Source organism: Pan troglodytes, chromosome 2 (assembly GCF_028858775.2).
Source record: "Pan troglodytes isolate AG18354 chromosome 2, NHGRI_mPanTro3-v2.0_pri, whole genome shotgun sequence".
NCBI classification, from domain to species: domain Eukaryota; kingdom Metazoa; phylum Chordata; class Mammalia; order Primates; family Hominidae; genus Pan; species Pan troglodytes.
The window spans coordinates 112,372,950-112,396,303 of record NC_086015.1 but is presented as its reverse complement, the minus strand read 5'-3'; the positions used below and the strand labels follow the sequence as shown (position 1 = coordinate 112,396,303).

General features: G+C 37.9%; 1 protein-coding gene across 7 annotated transcripts in view; it reads left to right on the top strand.

Annotated features, from left to right (window-relative positions):
• MORC1 (MORC family CW-type zinc finger 1) overlaps positions 1-23,354 on the top strand; it is a 159,803-nt gene that overhangs the window by 67,505 nt on the left and 68,944 nt on the right. For 4 of the 7 annotated variants that reach the window (XM_016941616.4, XM_009446106.5, XM_063806955.1 and 1 more), the window contains 4 exons: positions 1,525-1,614; positions 15,136-15,264; positions 17,798-17,903; positions 22,735-22,873. In XM_016941616.4, coding sequence (XP_016797105.1) covers positions 1,525-1,614; positions 15,136-15,264; positions 17,798-17,903; positions 22,735-22,873 — 464 coding nt within the window. The remainder of the gene's footprint in view (positions 1-1,524; positions 1,615-15,135; positions 15,265-17,797; positions 17,904-22,734; positions 22,874-23,354) is intronic. The other 3 variants (XM_526261.8, XM_054680866.2, XM_063806956.1) reach the window with 1 other exon arrangement.

Genomic DNA, 23,354 nt, shown 5'->3' with positions numbered 1-23,354 from the left:
CTCATGGGTTCTTTCATTCAACTATGCTAGGCACAAGTGTTCTAGGACCAACAAATCAGACATGGTCTGTCTTCTCTGAGAACTTACAGTCTAGGGTGGTGCTATGGTCTGAATGTTTATGTCTCCCCTGCAAATTCATGTGTTGAAAATCTGACCCCCAGGATGATGGTATTAGCAACTGGGACTTTACGGGGGTGATGAGGTCATGAGAGCAGAGCCTTCGTGATTGGCATTAGTGTATTTATAAAGGAGGTCCAAGAGAGACCCCTCATCCCCTTCTCCATGTGATGTTCAAGAGAGACAGCCATCCAAGTGAGAGACAGCCATCTAAGAACCAGGAAGCAAGCCCTCACCAGACTCAGAATCTGGCCGTGCCTTGATCTCGGACTTCCCAGTCTCCAAAACTGTGAGAAATAAATGTGTTATTTATAAGCCACTTAGTCTATAGTATTTTGTTAAAAGCAACTGAATGGACTAAGACACAGGCTAACACGATTTGACAATTAGAAATAGGATTAGTGCCCAACAGAGAAGAATGAAAACTGCAGAAGCCAGTGGCCAGGAGCCCACAGTCTGTAGGCCAGGGAAGGCCTCCCTGAGGAAGTGATATTCCTAAAGGTTGGGGAGGGGTTAGCTGGGTCTCCTGAGTTCTTCCTGCTTGGGCCCCAGGAGGATAGGCCTAAAGCTTTTCCAAATGGCAGCCCCCCAGGTATTTGAAGACAAGATTATGTCTCTCTTCAGTCTTTGTTTAATCTTGACTAACACTTCCAAGTTCAAGAATAGTAATTATTCTTCATTTGACATGGTATTAAATATATTTACCGTCCTAGTATTGTATTTTAAAGTGTATCATCTAGAAACAAAATGTGCCAGATGAAACCTGAACAGCCTTGACTGAAATGGGATCCTCATCTTTCTTTTGAGTTGTTGGAATCTTATTGGTACACCTAATAATATGTGAACTCTCAGTAAACACATTATTGACCCTCAGTGTCCCCCTTACCATTAAAGTTTTTAACAAAAATATTAATATGTGTTCTGTAAAGCCATACCTCTCTTTTCTTATTCTTTCCAGTAAGTGGTTTTGAGCCCTAGTGTAGAATCATACATTTATCCCTAGTAAAGTTTATCGCCTTATTAAGCCTCATTCTTTCAGGTTGTAATTACCTTTTTTTGGAATCTAATGCTAACTTCTAACTAATGTGTTATATTCCCAGATTTACGTAAAGTCTGGCTAGTATTTTCTCTATGACTTCATGTAAACCCTGTTGCATAGGACAGGAAAATCAGACCCTGGCCTTCTATCAATGATCTCCACTGAGTAAAAGTGGGTACCTTGGGACATGTTTTCCTGATTATGCTATCACCTAACCCTTGTCAATTACCCAGTTTGTGCATAATTTTGAAAGTGAGAAATAAAATTTGTTACATGAATATTTTCTTTAAAACATAGACAATGCTGTAGTACCTGGATATAGCTAGTTGCTCACAACAGAATTTTGTTTTCCATATGATGCAATTTAGTCTCTAAGATCTCAGAAAGGGACTACCAGGAAAATGAATATAACAACTTTGCTAAGGATACACGTCGAGTGAGGAGGCAAATATTAAAAGGTGAGAATATGAGACAAGTTTATTTGAAGATGTAGTCTGAGAAACAGTTCATATCTTTTTAATTCAGTTTTTGAAGTTAAAGATTTTATGTATGTACCCGTTTTACTTAAAAATATTATCAATATTATATTTTATATTATTTTTAAATTTATTATGGTGTTATAGGCTGAATTGTATTCCTTTCAAATTCATAAGTTGAAGCCCTAGCTCCCAGTAGCTCAGGCTGTATTTGGAGATAGGGCCTTTAAGAAATAGTTAATTTAAAATGGAGTTGTTCGGGTGGGCCCTAATGCAGTCTGACTAGTGTCCTCATAAGAAGAGGAAATTCAGACACAAAGAGACATACCAGGGATAGGTGCACACAAAGAAAAAAACATGTGAGGACACAGGGAGAAGGTGACCATCTGTAAGCAAAGTAGGGAAGCCTCAGAAGAAACCAAGCCTGCCAATACCTTGATCTTGGGCTTCCAGCCTCCAGAATAGTGAGAAAATAAATAAACTTCTGTTGTTTAAGCCGCCCAATCTGTGGTATTTTTTCACGGCAGCCCTAGCAAACTAATACATATGGGAGATTTCAAAATTAGAATTAAAGAGAATATTATAATGAAACTCTATAAACCCATCAGCCAGCCTCAGTGATCAACTTGTAGGTGAACTGGTTTCATCTGTAGCCCAACTATTCCCCCACAACTGGATTATGAAGGCAGTCTCAGACCCTGTATAATTATATCCCTAAGTATTTTAGCATTCATTTCTAAAAGTAAGTACTGTTTAAAAACCACAGTACAAATATCATTACCTAAAAGTTATTACCTTCTTAATATAATAAAATATCCAGTCTGTTGTTCATATTTCTAATTATCTCCTGTCATAAACTGCAAGGTTCTTTCTCTATCGCTCTCTCACATTCTCTCCCTCTTCCACTCCCCTCCTCTCTGTTCTTCCTTAAGTTTATTTGTAAGAAAACCAGATTGGTTGTCTTATAGTTATCACACAGTCTAGATTTTGCTCACTGCATTACTAGGAGTAGTTCAACAGGTTCTTCCATTGTGTTCATTTTTATTTAAATTGGTAGACTAGCAGCTTGCCCATTCAGATGTGGCTTTTTTGTCAAGATGTTTCATAGGTGGTCGTGTGTTCTTCCATTGTGAGGCTGATTGTCTCTCTTTTAATGATATTAGCAGTTAATGATCAATGCTTAGATTCCTTAGGAGTTCAAAAAATTATATTCTCATTCTATTATGTTTTCTTCATCAGCTCTAATACTCCTATAAGGAAAAACTGTCTTTCATCTACTACTTGGTTACCCTTGTTGGTATTTTTACTGTTTAACAGAAGCAACTGAACTCTATACTGCTAAAAAATTGCTTTGGATAAAAGCTTGATGTGAAAAGAGTAAGAGACAATTAAAAGATTAAAATATGATGTAGACATTTTGCCTAATTGATTTACATGACATAAATATGTACTCTGTTTAAAATAATTACTTCATGTCAGCTCCCAGCAAATAAAAAGATGGTTCAGGAGTTCATCAAATTGACTGTTGGAAAAAAAAAACACATTCTTAGATTTAATTCATTTACATTGCTTTCAGCTGGTAATTGAAATTACTACCATTGACAGCACTTATGCTTCTTTTTCTTTCTGATTGTACCTGTATTATCATGATAATGACATTTTTTACATCTACAATGAAGTTTTTTGCTAAAATATCTCCGAGGATCTCACCCGTATTGCAAATAAAATACTAAAAAGTTTAGGACCCTTATTCTTTCTGGAATTCAATAAAATTTGATTCTTATAGTTTGATTTTTCCCTGCCATACCTAAAGGAAGACCTCAAAACTCTCCTCATCAGCCTGCTTAAGAAGAGTAAGTTATATTTAATGACTCTGAATTTAAAACTGCAATCAGAAACCTAATGTACAATATGAGGACTGTAGGTAATACAGTTGTACTGTGTATGGGAGTTTGTGGTTTGGTAAACGTTCACTTCCCTGTAATAAAGCAGCTCACAGTGCATCTTTGAAGTAACATGCTGAGATTCATCTTTTAAACGTGTACATGTAAACTCTTTGCATTATGGCTTTAAACACAATGGTAAGGAATGTCTTTGAAAATCATGTTTTAAACACTTGCTTATGAAGTTCACAGTTTGCTAAATGGTTCATTTCACTATAATAAAGCAGCTCACAATGCATCTTTGAAGAAAAAGAAAGTACTGTATGTGGGACTTAACTGAGTAGGTTTTAGCTGCTCTTGCTACAAAAACAAGAAAAATGGGTAGCTGTGTGAGATGGATATATTAATTTATTTCACTCTAGTAACCCTTTTACTATCTGTATGTATCCTATAACACATGTCGTATAATTTAAATACACGCAATAAAGTTTATTTTAAAATATTCCTCTAATCCATTAAAAATAAAATAATGTAGACAGAATTAAGCTTACATTGTATTAATAAAAATCAAATATGGGTCTTTAGGCTTTTAGGAGCATTAGTTTAGTCAGTAGGCTTCATGTATATCTTGAGTAAGGAGAGTTCTAGTAGAAAGGTAGTCTAACCCAGGTATTGGGGACACATACAGAGCTGACTAGGCTATTGCCCATGATAACACAGAATTCCTTAGGAATACACTTTAGATTTGATTTTTATGTCTAGTTTTGATTTCCACATTTTAGAGGGAAACTGGAATATATCCAAAGGAGAGCAGTGACAATGACTAAATAAAAATATAACCTAAAAAAAGAAGGTCAAAATTATTTCTTCTTGAAGAAAGAACCAGGAGAAACATAATTTTCCCCAGTGTTGTTTTTGAAGATTTGCCGTAATGAGGCCTGTAGCCCTCTCCCTTCTAGTCTCCATGCACAGCATCATGTGGTTCCCAACTGGGAGCCAAAATGCCCTAGGGGATCTCAGAGTATACCAGGGAGTCCATGAATTCCTAAGTCTACAAATAATTGTCTAAGATGGCGTTATGCCTCATACATCTATATGCTATAGATTTTTATATGTATAGAGATGTAGTTGTGGGTAGTAAAATATAAAATTACTCAAAGTGTTATTAAATTCATAATTTGTTTATTTTTTGTCATCATATATTTTCTTAGGTTGAGGGTGGGGGTTCTAAAAGTTTCTTGCAGCATACGGAGGTCCTCACACTTAAGAAGGTGGGTAACCAGTGATACGGAACTAGAGAAAATGATGTTACATGGCCATGTCAAATGAGGAAGTTGACATTTGGAGTGAATTGGGCCAGCTGCAGACTACTGGAGTTTTGCAGGGGAGCGTACTGTGCTTACAGTAGAGTGGAGAAGTGAAAATGTTCTGACAGCAGCTGCCACATAACTTTTGCCACTGACTGGACTCATAACATGAGACTAGCACAACCGCATGCCACCATACCCAGGAGCCAAGAGAAAGGGAAGAAGGACTGTAGCATCTTCACCACCACTGAATATATCTTGCCTTGCTTTTTTTCACTTCAAGTAGACCACCTTGGGAAGTGAAAAACAAACAGGGATAGCAAATAGGCCTCAATTACCCTTGCACCACACACTAAATCATCATGGCAATTCTTCCTGATAAACGGCAGTTGGCCTCATGGTTCTTCTCAAGAATGTACCAGGCATCATTACGAACTGATTGGAGTTGACATTATCAATTGAAACCAGTTTGCCATCCCTAATCCAGAGCTTTCATTAAGAACAAAGATGATAAGTGATCCCACCTTGGACCAGATTAGGAAGGGTCTGATGCCTGGCTGTTACATTAGCTTTAAATGAGAGGGGTAATGACAAACAGGACAGTATTCAACAGAGGAGGAAGAGTGATTTAACTGTTCCCTGAGAAAAGGTATGAAATGTCGATCTCAGGAGATCTTTAGAATATAATCATCTATTTAGATGCAGAACCACCTGAAAGCGGGAACGGATTTAACGTTCTCCAGGTATACCATTTTTCTGGTGCTTTGAGTTTATAAACTGTTTCAGGCCTCCTTATTTTGATGGAGACCATCAAAGCTTTGCTGTGGTAGTTTACTATTGAATTTGATTGAGTCTCTCCTAGGCTGATTCCCTGAATGTCATTGTATGTTCTATGAACAGATACAAAACTGACATCTAAGAGGATGTTGTATTTCTTTTTTTTTTTTTTTTTTTTGAGACAGAGTCTCACTCTGTTGCCTAGGCTGGAGTGCAGTGGCATGATCTCGGCTCACTGCAACCTCCACCTCCTGGGTTCAAGCAATTCTCCTGCCTCAGCCTCCCAAGTAGCTGGGATTACAGATGCCCGCCACTACACCTGGCTAATTTTTTGTGTTTTAGTAGAGATGGAGTTTCACCATGTTGGTCAGGCTGGTCTTGAACTCCTGACCTTGAATGATCCGCTCACCTCAGCTTCCCAAAGTGCTGGGATTACAGGCATGAGCCACCGTGCCCCACACATTTCTCTTATTTTTAAGAGGCAAAATATGTGTCAGCTGCTCTTGTAGTTACTGGTTTTTGGCAAATTTTCAGTAAATTATTGCAGTATTTCCTTTTTTTTTTTTTTGAGGTGGAGTCTCGCTCTGTTGCCCAGGCTGGAGTGCAGTGGCACGATCTCGGCTCACTGCAAGCTCTGCCTCCTGGGTTCACGCCATTCTCTTGCCTCAACCTCCCAAGTAGCTGGGACTACAGGTGCCCGCCACCATGCCTGGCTAATTTTTTTAATTTTTAGTAGAGATGGGGTTTCACTGTGTTAGCCAGGATGGTCTGGATCTCCTGACCTCGCGATCTGCCCGCCTCAGCCTCCCAAAGTGCTGGGATTACAAGTATTTCCCTTTTTTTGTTTCCCGGGTGCTTGGTTTAAAGAGGCTCCTGAACAATTCATTAGATTAATTTAAATATTAGGAATCTACTGAATAAAGTATTCCATACATAGCTGGCAGTAAATTAACCTTTCAGTTTTTTTCTCACAGATACTTCTTCTAGAAATTGAGAATTTAATTCTGTGTGCATTAATCCCAGATTATCCTATTAATTTAATGAACTTATTGGTTCTTCATACAAAAGTCTTAAGATATGTACTCTTTTATAATTTTGAAAATTAGCTGTGTGCTTTCAGCCATCTACTCTTTGTAGTAGTAAACTGAATTTTTTAATCAACCTATCCTGAGGATGTTAAAATAATTTATAATTTTGGAGTTAATGAATTTGGGGTTATCTGCATGGCTCTTTTTATAGGTGGATAGAAATATTTTGGTTAATGTTTTTTGGAAGAGACATTATTCCACTTTCATTTTATTTCAGACAACATATTAATGAGGCATTTTGTCAAGAATAGCAGCAACGTTGGTTGAGGGCTTGTTAGGTGCAGGATGCCGACCTACAAGTTGAAGACATGCAGAATTATAAAGCACACTTCCTCCTTTGGAAAAGTGCAGTGCTCATGGAGAAGTAACTTTTAAAGAGGAAAAATACGTGACAACAGCAAACTTAAATTTCTGCAGGGCTCTTTTGTGTTTTTTTTCTTTTTTTTTCATTATGATGAAATACATATAACATGAAATTTACCATCTTAACCACTTTTAAGTGTACAGTTGAGTAACGTTAAGGACACTTAAATGCTGTACAACTGTCACCACCATCCATCTCTAAAACTCTTTTCATCTTGCACAACTAAAATGCTATACCCATGAAACAATAGCTCCCAATTCCCTGCTTTTCCATCCTCTGACAACCACCATTCTACTTTCTGTCTCTATGATTTTGACTACTCTAAGTACCTCATGTAAGTGGAACAATACAGTATTTATCCTTTTGTGACTGGCTTATTTCACTTAGCATAATGTCCTCAATGTTCATCCATGTTATAGCATATGTCAAATTCCCTTCATTTTTAAGGCTGAATAATATTCTGTTATACACACACACACCCCACACATTTTGCTTATCCATTCATCTGTGGATAGACACTTGAGTTGCTTCCATGTTTTAGCTATTGTGAATAATGTTACTATGAAGATGGGTATACACATTTCTCTTCAAGGCCCTGTGTTTTTTAAAAGCAATTTTCAAGTACATAACATATTGTTATTAATTATAGTCACAATGATGTACAATAGATCTTCTGAACTTATTTATCCTGCCTAACTAAAATTGTGTATCCTTTTACCAACATCTCCCCAACCCCCTCCCCCAGCCTCTGGTAACCATCATTCTACTCTGTGCTTCTATGAGTTTGACTTTTTAAGATTTAACATATAAATGAAATATACAGTATTTGTCTTTCAGTGCCTGGCTTATTTCACTTAACGTAATGTTCACCAGGTTCATTCATGGCTTTGCAAATGACATTTCCTTCTTTTAAAAGGCTAAATAGTATTCCATTGTATAGGTACCACATGTTCTGAAACCCTCTATCTATTGATGGACATGTAGATTGATCCCATATCTTAGCTATTTATAAATAGTGCTGCAATGAATATGGGTGTGCAGGTATCTCTTTAACATACTGATTTCATTTCCTTTGGATAAATATACAGAAGAGGACATGCTGGATCATACAGTAGTTCTATTTTTAATTTTTGAAGGAAACTCCATATTATTTTTCATAATGGCTACACTAATTCATATTCTTGCCACCAGTGTTAGGGTTTGTTTCTATCCGCATCCTTGCCAACACTTACCTTTCATGTCTTTGGTAATAGTCATTCTAACAGGTATGAGGTGATATCTCCCTGTGGTTTTAATTTGTATTTCCCGGGTGCTTAGTCAAATGGAGCATTTAAAAAATATATATGTGTTGGCCACTTATATGTCTTCTTTTGAAAATTGAGACCCTGCTTTAAGTTCTTTTGTGTATATACCCAGCAGTGGAATTGCCAGATCACATGGTAATACTATTTTTAATTTTTTGAGGAACTACCATATTCTTTTCCACAGTGGCCACACCATTTTACTTCCCACCGACTGGGTTCTTTCCCACAAAATAATCCTAATCCTAATGAGTAGGATTCTAATGAGTATAAAGTGGTATCTCATTGCAGTTTATTTGAATAGTCTCTCCCTTTCTTTCTCTCATTTCTTCTAGGGTTTCCATAAGGTGTATAATGGCTTACTTGATGATGTCTAGTTCTTAGGCTCTGTTCACTTTTATTCAATTTTTTTTTTTTTTTTGAGATGGAGTCTCACTCTGTTGCCCAGGCTGGAGTGTAGTGGCACAGTCTCAGCTCACTGCAACCTCTACCTCCTGGGTTCAAGCAATTCTCATGCTTTGAGATAGAGTCTTACTCTGTCACCAGGCTGGAGTGCAATGGCACGATCTCAGCTCATTGCAACCTCTGCCTTCTGGTTCAAGTAGTTCTCCTGCCTCAGCCTCCTGAGTTGCTGGGATTACAGGTATGCGCCACCACACCCAGCTAACTTTTGTATTTTTAGTAGAGACGTGGTTTCACCATGTTAGCCAGGATGGTCTTGATCTCTTGACCTCATGATCCGCCCTCCTTGGCCTCCGAAAGTGCTGGGATTACAGGCTTGAGCCATGGCGACCGGCCTAATTTTTTTGCATTTTTAGTAGAGACGGGGTTTACCATGTTGGCCAGGCTGGTTTTGAACTCCTGACCTCAGGTGATCCGCCCACCTTGGCCTCCCAAAGTGCTAGAATTACAGGTGTGAGCCACTGTGCCTGGCCACTTTTATTCAATATTTTTTTGTTGTTGTTCATTAGACTTAGTTTTCATTATTCTGTATTAAAGTTCACTTCTGTGTTCAGATTTTCTCTTCTGCTTTCTCTTTTTTTTTCTTTTTTTTTGAGATGGAGTCTTTGTCTGTCGCCCAGGCTGGAGTGCAGTGGCATGATCTCGGCTCACTGCAAGCTCTGCCTCCCAGATTCACGCCATTTTCCTGCTTCAGCCTCCTGAGTAGCTGGGACTACAGGCACCCACCACCACGCCTGGCTATTTTTTTGTATTTTTAGTAGAGACGGGGTTTCACCATGTTGGCCAGGATGGTCTTGATCTCTTGACCTTGTGATCCACCCACCTTGGCCTCCCAAAGTGCTGGGATTACAGGCGTGAGCCACCACACCTGGTGGCTCTTCTCTTCTGCTTTCTCAAATCTGACTCTGTATCCCTCTAGTGATTTTTAAATTTCAGTTATAGTATTTTTTCAGCTCCATAATTTCTTTTTATTTTCTTTTTAAGTTCTATATTTCTTTATGATATTTACATTTTGTTCATACATCATTTTCTTGACTTTTTCACATTTCTTTCTTTCTTTCTTTTTTTTTTTTCTGAGACAGAGTTTTACTCTGTCAGCCAGTCTGGAGTGCAGTGGCACAATCTGTGCTCACTGCAACCTCTGCCTCCCAGTTTCAAGAGATTCTCATGCCTCAGCCAGCCAGGTAGTTGGGATTACAGGTGTGTGCAACCACACCTGGCTAATTTTTGTATTTTTAGTAGAGACGGGGTTTCACCATGTTGATCAGGCTGATCTCAAACTCCTGACCCCAGGTAATCCACCTGCCTCAGCTTCCCACAGTGCTGGGATTACAGGCATGAGCCACTGTGCCTGGCCTTCTTTTTTCTTCCTTCCTTCCTTCCTTCCTTCCTTCCTTCCTTCCTTCCTTCCTTCCTTTCTTTCTTTCTTCTTTCAGTTCTTTGAGTGTCTTTGAGACAGTCATTTTAAGGTCTTTGTCTAGTAGATCTGCCATCAGGTGTTTTTCAGGCACAATTTCTGTTGGTTCATTCTTTTGCTTGGAATGTGCCATACTTTCCTGTTTCTATGTATGACTTGTGATTTTTTTTTTGCCGAAAACTGGACATTTGAATCTAACAGTGTTGTATTTCCGGAAATCAGAGTCTCTTCCTTCTCTAAGACTTACTGTTTTTTTTTGTTGTTGTTGTTTAAATTGTTGTAGGCTCTCTCTGTGCAGATCACCCCGAGCTATACACTTAAGGTTTTCTTGGGTTTTTCTGAGCCTGAGCCTGTGCCTTTGCCTGGACACGTGCAGTGACTTCTTAATTTCCTCTCTACATGTAGCAGCTTTTGGATGCACTAGTCTTCAATGTCTGGTTTCCATAAGGTGAAAAGGAGATAAAGGAAAGGAGGTAAAAAAAGACACCAGTCCCTTAAATCTCCTGGAATTCACTCCAGCTAGAAGGGGAGGGACTTGCAACCATGAGGGAGAGGCATAACAAAAATGGCCTTCACCTCTTCATCTATACTTCTGTGATCATAGCCAGTAATCAGTGATCAGAGCAGGAGTCCCCATTATTTGGAGGACAGGGTCTTTTTTTCTCCCCACCCTAATTTCAGCAAGCTGTGTGAAAGATCTTCCAGGAACATGGAGTGTAGGATGGGTAGCTACTACTGGCTGAGAGCTGAAATGACGGAAATTAACTGCAATTTAATATCCATCCCTTCCCCTGAAAGTTGTAAGCCTTCAGTAGACTCCAGAGTTCCCAAATAGTTACATGAGATTCTGCCAGTGCAGTTTTTGTCTAGGTGGTGAAACAGACTTCTGATGCTTCCTGCTCTATCTTCTTCCCAGAATCCTCCAAGTTTTATAGTTTTTAGTGTGCCTTCACATTTATTCTTTGTGATAAATTTGCAAGGCAGGTTACTGCAGTCACTCACTTGATAGATGAGAAAGTTTAGTGGCTTGCCCACAACTATACAACTAATATGTAACAGAGCCAGCACTCAAATCCATGTTTCTTTTAATCTACAGCACCCTCTGCTTTGATATAGTAAATACTAAATAGTTAATGTAGAAATCAGAGAAGCAGGCGGGGCATGGTGGCTCACGCCTGTAATCCTAGCACTTTGGGAGGCTGAGGCAGGTGGATCACTTCAGGTCAGGAGTTCAAGACCAACCTGGCCAACATGGTGAAGTCCATCTCTACTAAAAATACAAAAATTAGCCAGGCACTATGGTGCACACCTGTAATCCCAGCTATTCAGGAGGCTGAGTCATGAGAATTGCTTGAACCCAGGAGGCAGAGGTTGCAGTGAGCCAAGATCACACCACTGCACTTCAGCCTGCATGAAGGAGTGAGACTCTGTCTTAACCGAAAAAGAGCCTGTATAGCCAAGACAATCCTAAGCAAAAAGAACAAAGCTGGAGGCATCGCACTACCTGACTTCAAACTATACTACAAGGCTACAGTAACCAAAACAGCATGGTACTGGTACCAAAACAGGTATATAGACCAATGGAACAGAACAGAGTCCTCAGAAATAACACCACACATCTGCAACCATCTGGTCTTTGACAAACCTGACAAAAACAAGAAATGGGGAAAGGATTCCCTATTTAATAAATAGTGCTGGGAAAACTGGCTAGCCATATGAAGAAAGCCGAAACTGGATCCCTTCCTTACACCTTTACAAAAATTAACTCAAGATGGATTAAAGACTTAAATGTAAGACCTAAAACCATAAAAACCCTAGAAGAAAACCTAGGCAATACCATTCAGGACATAGGCATGGACAAAGGCTTCATGACTAAAACACAAAAAGCAATGGCAACAAAAGCCAAAATAGACAAATGGGATCTAATTAAACTGAAGAGCTTCAGCACAGCAAAAGAAACTACCATCAGAGTGAACAGGCAACCTGCAGAATGGGAGAAAATGTTTGCAATCTACCCATCTGGCAAAGGACTAATATCAGAATCTACAAAGAATTTAAACAAATTTACAAAAAAAAAAAACACCCATCAACAAGTGGGCAAAGGATATGAACAGATATTTCTCAAAAGAAGACATTTATGCAGCCAACAGACACATGAAAAAATGCTCATCGTCACTGCTCATCAGAGAAATGCAAATCAGAACCACAGTGAGATACCATCTCACGCCAGTTATAATGGTGATCATTAAAAAGTCATGAAACAACACACACTGGAGAGGATGTGGAGAAATAGGAATGCTTTTACACTGTTGGTGGGAGTGTAAATTAGTTCAACCATTGTGGAAGACAGTGTGGCAATTCCTCAAGGATCTAGGGCTAGAAATACCATTTGACCCAGCAATCCCATTACTGGGTATATACCCAAAGGATTAGAAATCATGCTGCTATAAAGACACATGCACACGTATGTTTATTGAGGAGCTATTCACAATAGCAAAGACTTGGAACCAACCCAAATGTCTATCAATGATAGACTAGATAAAGAAAATGTGGCGCATATACACCATGGAATACTATGCTGCCATAAAAAAGGATGAGTTCATGTCCTTTGCAGGGACATGGATGAAGCCAGAAACTATCATTCCGAGCAAACTATAACAAGGACAGAAAACCAAACACCTCATGTTCTCACTCATAGGTGGGAATTGAACAATGAGAACACTTGGACACAGGGAGGGGAACATCACACACCATGGCCTGTCAGGGGGTGGGGGAGCTGGGAGAGAGACAGCATTAGGAGAAATACCTAATGTAAATGACGAGTTGATGGGTGCAGCAAACCAACATGGCACATGTATGCCTACGTAACAAACCTGCACGTTGTGCACATGTACCCTAGAACTTAAAGTATAATTAAAAACACACACACACACAGAAAGAAATCAGAGAAGCAAAACCTCATCAACCCTTCTAGATACCAGGGAGTAGTACATCAGAATCTGGTGTAGAGAGAAGAAGAGTATGAGATGAACCAAGACAGTTCTACTGTTAACAAGTCCATGTGACGCTACCCTCAAAGGCTAAGGAAGCTGAGAGGCCGAAGAAAGAGGCTGACAAATCCAGTTTCTTAGAAAGAAACATTTAATAGGGTCTTAGGAACAAAAGCTATGTCTTAGGCTGTGGTGAGATAAGAATGGTGGATCCCTGTGCCATTAACCCCCAGACCCAGGACTTAAAAACCATAGGGAAAGAATGTGTAGGACAATTGAAGTCAACCCCTCAGTGAATTGTAAGAATGCAATGTGAATCTACCTAATTCCAGGTTTTATGGTCAAGGGTTGTTTTGACCTAAGGGAAGGATTTACAGTAACAGTAGATAAAGTAGAAATTTTAGAGGCATTTCCAGAACGGGTTAATCATAAGTCAACACGGCAGATTAGTATTTAAGATGGAATTGCTTGATTCTCCACAAAAACCAAATACTGGGCCAAGAGAAGAAACTGAAAGTCTGAATTAAAAGCCCCAAAAGCCAAATCCAAAGGAAAATTTGGAGCAAGAGCAGCTGGGGATTTTGTAAAGAGACAAGAGGGCAGACCTGGGAATTTGTGAGGTCTGCTTAGCCCAGCCCAACTGTGAAGACCCTTTTGAAAGCTGAGTTCTTTCTCTGCTGATCTCTAAGCCCCATAGCACCCTGAGCCAAAATTTTAACAGGAATAATAAGGTGTTAGGTCATTTATTTGCATTTTTCATGGATTACATAGCCGTATGTTAAGGTTGTTGTAAGGCTGGTACCATGGTTAGTGGTTATCATATTGGACAAAACAGTCAAACATGGATTCTTTTTTTTTTCTTTAAATTTTATATGCACATGTACAGATATTCAAAGTGCTAAGAAAAATAAAAAGTGAAAAGTAAAAGTATTTTCCCTTGCCTTCCTCTCCACCTCTCTTTCTGCTCTAAAGATATCCACTATTAAAACTTTCTTTTGTATCCATTCAGGAAAATGTGCATCCCAATTTTATATGGACAGGCTTTTCATACATTACATAAAATGATTACACTAGGGATACTCTTTGATATATATATATTTTTAAAAAATTAAAACTATAACTTGGAGATCTTGATGCAACACTACATTTAGCTCTACTTCCTCCGTTTTAAAGGTTTCCCACTGTTCCATTTTTGGGGAACAGAATTTGTCAGTTCTTTATTCATATGCTTTTACATTATCTCCAACTTTTTACTAGTCGAGCAATGCTATAATATACATGGCAACTTATGTATGTGTGTAAGGATAATTCCTAACAGTATATTGCTGGATCAAAGAATAAGAACAAAACGACTCTCTAACAGTCCTCCTTGATGAGTGGTGTTTCCAAGCAAGGAGGAAATACACAATTTGGGGATAGGATAGTGCATAAACAATAAAGACTGGAGAGAAAAGGAACCAGAGATAAAATAAAGATAAAAAACCCCACCTCTGTCTGTGAGATAAGAAAGATAAATATTTATATCAATAATTTTAAGAGTGCCCTTTAAAGTTTAATCAGTACAGTGTTTCCTGGGAATGCTTAAGAACAATGCTTTAAATGTCAATATGTTTTATTGCATAAACACATAACTTTTAAAATACATGCTATTGTCTTTATTTTTATTATAAAGATGTTGCAGATTTACTGCATATAATTTGGAAAATGTAAAAAGACTAAAGCAGAAAATAGTTTTCACTCATCATATCACTATTCAGAGACAACCAATATTGATATTTTAATCTCTTATTTCTGTATATGTATTAATACTTACACAGTTGAGATCATATTGTATATACAAACTTCCCTTTGCCAATTGTTTTGATTTTAATGATTTTTTTCATTGTTCTTTGCCTGCTTTTTTTTTTTTTAAAGATAATAGAAATTTAACATTGTTTTGCAATGAATTTGGATACCAGAATGACATCGACGTGGAGAAACCTTTAAATTCTATTCAATATCAAAGAAGACAAGCCATGGGTATCCCATTCATCATACAATGTGGTGAGTGTTGAAGTCCATTCTAATTACCAAATATGAAGGGTTCTTAAATATGCAAGTCATTGTGTTAAGAAATGAGGGATGAGGGAGACAAAGGTAAGACATCTTGCTTTCCAGGAGTTTACAGTCTAGAAGAAAGTTATAAGTGTGAAAATAATTGTAATACAGGGAAAAATAAGGTAAGTGATATAATAGAGACAAATAATTATTTGAGGGTTCAAAGAAAAGGATGGGGGAGTAGAGGCAAGATTCTATGATGGAGTAGCATTTGTGATAGTCTTTAAAATAGTTTCAGGCCAGGCATGGTGGCTCATGCCTATAATCCTAGCACTTTGGGAGGCTGAGATGGGTAGATTGCTTGAGCTCAGGAGTTCGATACCAGCCTATGCAACATGGCAAAACCCCACCCCTACAAAGAATACAAAAATTAGCCAGGCATGGTAGTGCACACCTGTGGTCGCAGCTACTTGAGAGGCTGAAGTGGGAGGATTGCTTGAGCCTGGGAGGTTGAGGCTGTGGTGAGCTGTGATTGTGCCTCTGCACTCCACCCTGGGCAACACGGTGAGTCCCTGTCTCAAAAAAATTAATTAATTAATTAAAATAGAATTTTGATAGGCAGAGATGAAGAGTAGAGAAATGTGAGTTAATATCAGGTGTACACTTCAGCTAAAATGTTTGTGAAAGAGTAATAGAAAGAGCCATCTTTCTATTTTTAATATGTAACACTATTTAATACATAATAGGAATTTAGTGACTGACAACTGAATCACTGAACAATGAATAAATAATAAGACAAAAGTATTAGGTTGGGTAAAGATGTTAGAGATTCTTGAATGTCAGGATAAGGTTTTACTTTGATAAGCAAGCAGGAGGTATTGGAATTTTTTCCATAGGAGGATAATTACATTCAGCACTTACTGATATGTTTTCTAGCCACTACACAAAGGGGCAGGGAGTTAAAGACAGTCTCTAATATCTGTAACTAACAGCTCAGTAGAGAAAAACAGACGAGCAAACAAAAAAGCAGCCTATAGTGTGTAAAACTCTGTAGAAGTATTTATACAGCTCTCGGGGAGCACCTCCCCAGCCTTTTGCCTAGGAGTATTCCAAGGAAGACTTGACTGGTCAGAGGTAACTTGTAGTTAAAGTTGTTCTGGCAGCTCAGTGAAGGATGACTTGGTGAAGGGCTAGAACAGGACACTTTTGTTGTAATCTAGGATCCAGGTGACGAATTATAAATGTCTGAATGAAGGTGTGGCAGTGAGAGTTAAAAGAATCATACATGACAGTTACTTAGAAGGTATAATTGAGGAAATTGATGACAGTATGTGACAGCCTGTCACATGCTAATAATAATGGATAACAGTTACTGTGATTTTGATTTGTACCAGGTACTGTTAGAATCCAATCTCCAGTACCCAAGAGCTATACGAAATTGGGCAAATTGTTTAACTTCTTTAAGTCTCAGTTTCTCCTTTTATGAAATGAGATTAGTACTTGTAGCTACATTATAGAGTTTTAAGAATAATGTGAATTAATAAAGTTTACTAAGTGCTAAGGATAGTGTCTAGCAGTGTTGGTTTTTATGATGATGATGAGGAGGAGGATGTCATTTCATTCTCAGTAACTTTTACATAAGTACTAATATAATATTAATCTTTTAATAGATAATGATACTGAAATATAAGAAGTTAAATAATTTGTCCAAGATCATAGAGGTGGTAAGAGGTGGAGCTGTTCAAGTTCTTAACCTTTGTGTGTACTGACTCTCTCTGCCTTAGATGAAAGGGACAAATGTTAACCTACGAGCCGTTAGCAGTGTGTCTGGAGGGAATTCAGGATTAAATCTAAGTGTAGCCTGGAGAGGGAAGTGTGCCTTCGTCCTAAAGGCAAGGAAGGACTGTTTTGGAAAGTGGGTGAAGAAATCAGAAACTATAGACTGGAGAGGGGAATAAGAACAGAAGAAAGTACAGAAGAAAATGTGTATATGGTTCAAAAAACTAACTTCCCTTCCTTCCTTCCTTCCTTCCTTCCTTCCTTCCTTCCTTCCTTCCTTCCTTCCTTCCTTCCTTCCTTCTTTCTTGCTTTCCTTCTTTCTTTCTTTCAGTTTAATTTTATACTAGTTGAGACCATGGTTTTCCTTCTTACGTTAATCATGTAGTTGGAGACAGAAAGTGGTATTGTCAGCAGATGGGTAGTAGGTCAGAGAAAATGGGAGAGTCAAGTCACTGAAATTATTAATTTGGTTTTAGAAGAGGTGAAGTGGATGTATTATTTAAGGTACTTTTGGCTGAAAGTAGCAGAAATTAACTGGAGGGAACTGAGACAATAATAATAATAACTTGTTGGTGGGGTCTTGAAGTAGCTCATAGAACCCTAGAATAGATGTGTCATCAAGAATAATGGTATATGATGAAGGATTCAGTTGTCTTTGGATTGAGAGATACCTCATACTTTTGGTATGTGCAAACTGACATCTTACTATGATAGATTCATTTCTGATCTCTTTTCTGTGTCATTTTGTTTTGATTGTCAGATCTTTGTCTTAAATGGAGAGTCTTGCCTTCCTCTACTAATTATCAGGAAAAAGAATTTTTTGACATTTGGATTTGTGCTAATAATCCCAACCGCTTGGAAAACAGGTATTTTTGATTATTTTCTAAAATTCTTTATTCATTTTTAATTTCTGAAGTTCATATGTATGAACCTTGAAAATGTCAATCTATAATATAGATTTTAGCTTAGTATCTGGTATCTCTTCAAATTCTTTCTAATGCCCTGCTACCTGTGCAAAGATTATTTCATTGGTGTGCTTTTCCATCAAGTAATAGAGATCTGGGTGTAACTCTCTGAAGACGTTGGGGTGAGCAGCTCTGCACTTCCACCCATGGGAGACCACAACCTGGTACTTAAGAGTTCTTCCTTCCAGTTCATTTTCATACAACATATGTCCTTATTGTACAGGAGTGTTACTCAGAGAGTGTCTCCAGGGGCATTAAACTGTTAGACCATATGCTTTTTCTGCTTAAATCGTATATTGATTTCATTGCTTTACACTCTTGGAGGAAAAAGTTCAGACTAAAACAGGAAAAAGACTGATTAAATATTGAAGGATGTCAATGTTATTACAAGCCCTTTTAGACTAATATTTTCCCCCATAGGGAAAATGGTTAGTATTCCCCTTTAACAAAGGCACCCCTAAGTCAAGCATTGCTTTTCCATGCAGTCTGTTCTAAGTCCTTTGAGCTGGATACGTGAATCAATATTTTTAATATAGACATTAGGGTAATAACTCCTGTTTGGTTATTTTTTTATCTAGCTCTGAAAAAGAAGAGCAAAAAGATAAAAGAAAAAGAAAACATTTGGAAACTGCTGCTAAAACCCCTTTCATCTAGAGTCCTCAGGTTATTTATATTTAGAGACTGAAGAAAAATGTCAGAGGTGGCAAAGGGTCTTAGATTTCTCATGGCCCAGGTTTTTTCGTATCCCTTTCTTGTTTTGCAATGCAACCTTGTTTTTCCCAAATAAAAACTTGTCACAGAACCCAAAAATAAAGTAGATAAATGCAAAACTGTCCTGATTGAATTAGAGGCTGGAAACCAAAGGTATCCACTTTTTATTTCTGTTCCCTACTCTGCAGAAAGGCTAGAGCTCCAGGGACCGTGATTATAAAACACTGATCTATTCTTCTTTATTTTGGAAAAATGAGAATTAAAACCCAAATCCAGGCTAAGAAACCTATGTATGAAGCCACTGGCCAAGATCTTCTGTTTCCTAACCTGCGTTCATCCCCAACTTCGGACTTAAATATCTCCCAAATTAGGAACAAAGTGTTGGCTTAGTTTCAATATTAAGAATAGTTAATCATATGAACTTACCATGAACTAAGAACTTTCATATAGTCTAGGATTGTATTTAGAGTTCAGACTCTGGAGACAGACTGCCTGGGTTTGACTCCTGGTTCTATTAGCTGTGAAATCTCAGAAATTACATAACCTCCCTTTAACTAAGCTTCCCATACACTGGAATGTGGTATAATTATAGGATCTTTATGCATCTTCTCTGGATCCAGCTAAGCCCCATAGTTAGGACAATCTGCTGAAAGTCCCTGGTCACTAGAGGCCCTTGATCCCAGAATTTAGGCTACTTCCCAGATGTAACCCTATCCATAGGATTTCTTAGACCAGTCTTGGGCACTCTCAGACCTACGGAACTGGGAAGCTGTCCTCTGCAGTTTCCCTTACCTTCAACTTACTGTTGTCCCTGCATTGGCACAGACTCACCCCCTTCTGAAAAGTAACAGTACCATCTCAGAGCATTGTAAAATTGGTTTCAAAGCTGTATTAATTCTGTCTCTCTTTAAAAATTTAATTTTTAATTTGTATGAGTACATGATATGTATATATATTTGTGAGTATATGAGATATTTTGATAAGGCATATAGTATGTAATAATCACATCGGGGTAAATAGAGGTATTCATCACTTCAAGCATTTATCATTTCTTTGTGTTAGAACATTTCAAATAATACTTTTAGTTATAAAATGTCTAATAAGCTATTGCTGATTGTAGTCACCTTGTGCTATCAAATACAAGATCTTATTGATTTAATTCTGTCTCTTTTACACATAAGAACAGTGCCACTTGTGATGAGTGGCTAGATAAATTTAGCCATGTTGACAGAAAACTGATGGACCTTAAAGGTCTAAAATGCAAAAAAATTTTCTTATATTTATAATTTTCTTAAGTCCTTGATTCTTTAAATATACTGACATGATATTAACCATCTGTGTTTTATTTTCACTGAAAAGATTGTGACAAAAATATGCTTAAAGTGGCAGCAAGAAATTTAGGGGAGATGTAAAGCAAAAATTGATTAAAAGGGCAGTTAATTGAGATTTGGCACTTCCTTCATCGGAGTTCCTTAACGGTGATGTAGATATGATGATTCCCAGGGAGGGGGAAGAAATTATTCTGATGAACTTGCTCAGTTCTTTGATTCAAAATGGTAGGATGGGCCATCTATACCTTGAGAATATGCTTCAAAATACATTATTGCTAGGCAAAACCCCTGACATATGTGCCATTGGACTTGGATAGAATCACTTAAAATAAGTGTATTAAAGTGATGACAAGTATAATTATTTGTTAGGGAATAGTCTATGAGTAGCGGGACAGAGTAATGGGGTGAAAAGTGTCATTGTCTATATTTACAGAAGATACGGTTTCTTGTCAGTAGTTATTTGCCAATTGTCAGCAAGGCCATTACCAACAGACAGCATTTGAATGAACAATGTGTAACTAGAACTTGGGCTGGAAACATAGTAGTAACTTTCTCTTACTTTGCAATTATATATGCTCATTCCATTTTTATAAAAGGCCTATGAACTTTCCCCATTTCTCAGAGAAGAAAATAGAGAGGCTAAGAAAGGATTAGTGACTTGCCCAGAATTCTTCACTACAGCTGAAACTGGAAGCCAAGTTTCTGATGCAAAACCTGTACTCTTCCTGCCTTATCACATTGTCTGTTGGAAGGCATCCTTTTCCATTTCAGGAAGCCTAGTTTCATTCAGATACTTTTTAGTGGACAAAGTACATCTTACAAATGGTAGTATTCAGTAATACCCGGAGAGGGTAAGGTGGAGCCATTCTTTTTTCAAACCACGGGAGCCTGGTTTAGTTTTCCACTTCAAGCACAGAGGGAGGCTATACATTTTTGACACAGTATCTGAGAAATAGCCATCAGTTTGCTTCCATTACATTCATACCATGCACTTATCTGCATTGAAAATAGGGATTACCAGCAGAGAAAAAATGATGCCTATTACTTGGCTGAACCAAAAATGTCTGAATTTTGAAAAGGATGTTAAAAAATATTTATGGGTTGTATTGCATATTAAAGTGTAATTCATTTCCAAACATCTTTAAATGAAGACAGTTGAATGAATTGCATTCTAATAAAATGCTTGAGGTTTCTTCCTTCTGAATAAAAACTTAATGTTGTCACAGGTTCTTTTCTGAAATGAAATAGAAGCCTATATAGATGCCACCCCACAGATGTCTTCAAATCAACACTGTGGGTTGCTGTGTATGTAGAAGTTGTCCCTAGAATTTGTTTACTTAACACCTTTCTTTGAAAATAACGATAATAACAAACACCATATGTGGGTGGAATTAAGTGTTTTTTCACAGTAGTACCTGAATTTGATTGTAGTTCCTAACTCTTCTCTGTTGGTATGGGGCGAGAAAAATATATGCTGCAGCCCTGAAAAACAGAGAAGTGGTGGGTCTCATCTGCCTCCCTTTTCCCTCACTGTTTCAGATGGGAGAAAGTCCTCTCTCGATCCTCAGCCTCCTCCTCCCTTGCCTGGCCTAACACCCATGTATTTTCTGTGGACTTTGTCCCTCCTCTTTTTGGTAGCTCAGTGGAACTCCTCCCCTCCCTACCCCCAATCAATAATAGAAAACTCTGTGACCTAGAGTGGGCTCGAAGAACTGACCTCAGCGTCTTACGACACTACTGCATGTTCCTTCCCCTCCATGCCCTGAATCAAAGCTATGCCCAGTGGGAGCTGAACTTCTTGTTTGTATCAAGCCTTGATACCAAAGTGAACAAAATAATATCTTATTTTTTCAGCAGTTTGGCTGACTCAGTTCCCCAGTACATAACCACAAAAACAAAAGTAAGAAAAGGAAAAATGGCTTCAAACCTTCCAAACCATATGCTTTGAGGGTTATTAGTATTTTTTTGTAATTATAACAAGGGATGTGCTCATCCATAGCCTGTTTATTGTTCATTTACAAATCATACTACATTATTATGTATTTACTAACCCACAAGTTATTAGAACAGCATATCTGTAAGGCTGGAAAGCAGATACTCTTACGACAGCAGAGCACTTGGGCAGGATGCTGCCATCAGGACCAGTGGGCGATTTGGGGAAGGGGCTTTAACGCATCTCATTACCTCCCAAGGCTATTGCTGAATCCTACATCACATCACGGGTAGTCACGGGTCTTCACAGTGATCCTGGGTCATCAAACAGATAATCCGTATGTTTCAGAGGCATAATTATTTGCTATATTTTAAAGAGACATATATATTTCTCTACCTTTTTTGGGGGGGGGGAATGGCAGTGATGAGATAAGCTCAGTGATCTAAAATAATTTTTGCAAAAGGCCTCATTTTATGATAATGTAGAATAAGTGAAGCATTAGCAATATAATTGACGCTTTCCCATCCTCGTTAATATATGCTACTGTCCACATTTTTTATTAGGCTGTTTTCCATGCAAATTGGAGATGTAAGGTTATTTGTTATCGAAAGCCACGAATACAATGCTTTTCCTTTCTATTTGAATTTTGGATATATGACATAAAGAGTAACTCCTTGTAGAAGTAAATCGTCTTTTACAGACAGTAAGTAGTTTTATATTTCTCCTGATGTTAATCTTGTACTTGTTGATTCTGAAGTTGTCATCACATAGAACGTCTACCTTCCATCCCACTGGGCACCATGAGCACAATATCACCATCAAAAAATGAGAAAGAGCAGCAACTTAGAGAGTCGGTCATAAAGTATCAAAATAGACTGGCAGAACAGCAGCCACAGGTGAGTTGTGATTAATTCCTCCCTAATTCTACTGTGACTCTTTAACTGTTGGTTTCATATGTGCAAATTGACTAAAGTGGTTTACACAATAAAATGTGTATAATCTTTTTCCTGTCCTTTTTGACATCTTTTAATTTTGGATCTAAGACCTGTTCTAGAGGGTGAGTTTTGTAAAAAAAAAAAAAATACTGTATATGTGATATCTAAGCCCACCTATATAACAATGCATGTGAGAAATAGGGACATTTATTTCTACTCCACAGCTGCACATAGAACCTTATAGAGTCAGTCAGCATGTCCAAGGTCATGTGGTCAAGGCGCAACACAAATTTGTGTAACTCCAAAGGTTAGGCTGTTTTTATTTCATTCTTCCCTGAGGGAGGGTTTTAAGGTAAAGAGTTCTTTTAAAAAACATTAACCTATTAACTTAGAAAGTCAAAGCATATTTAATTGTTAAGAAAATTCAATAAATAAAACATTA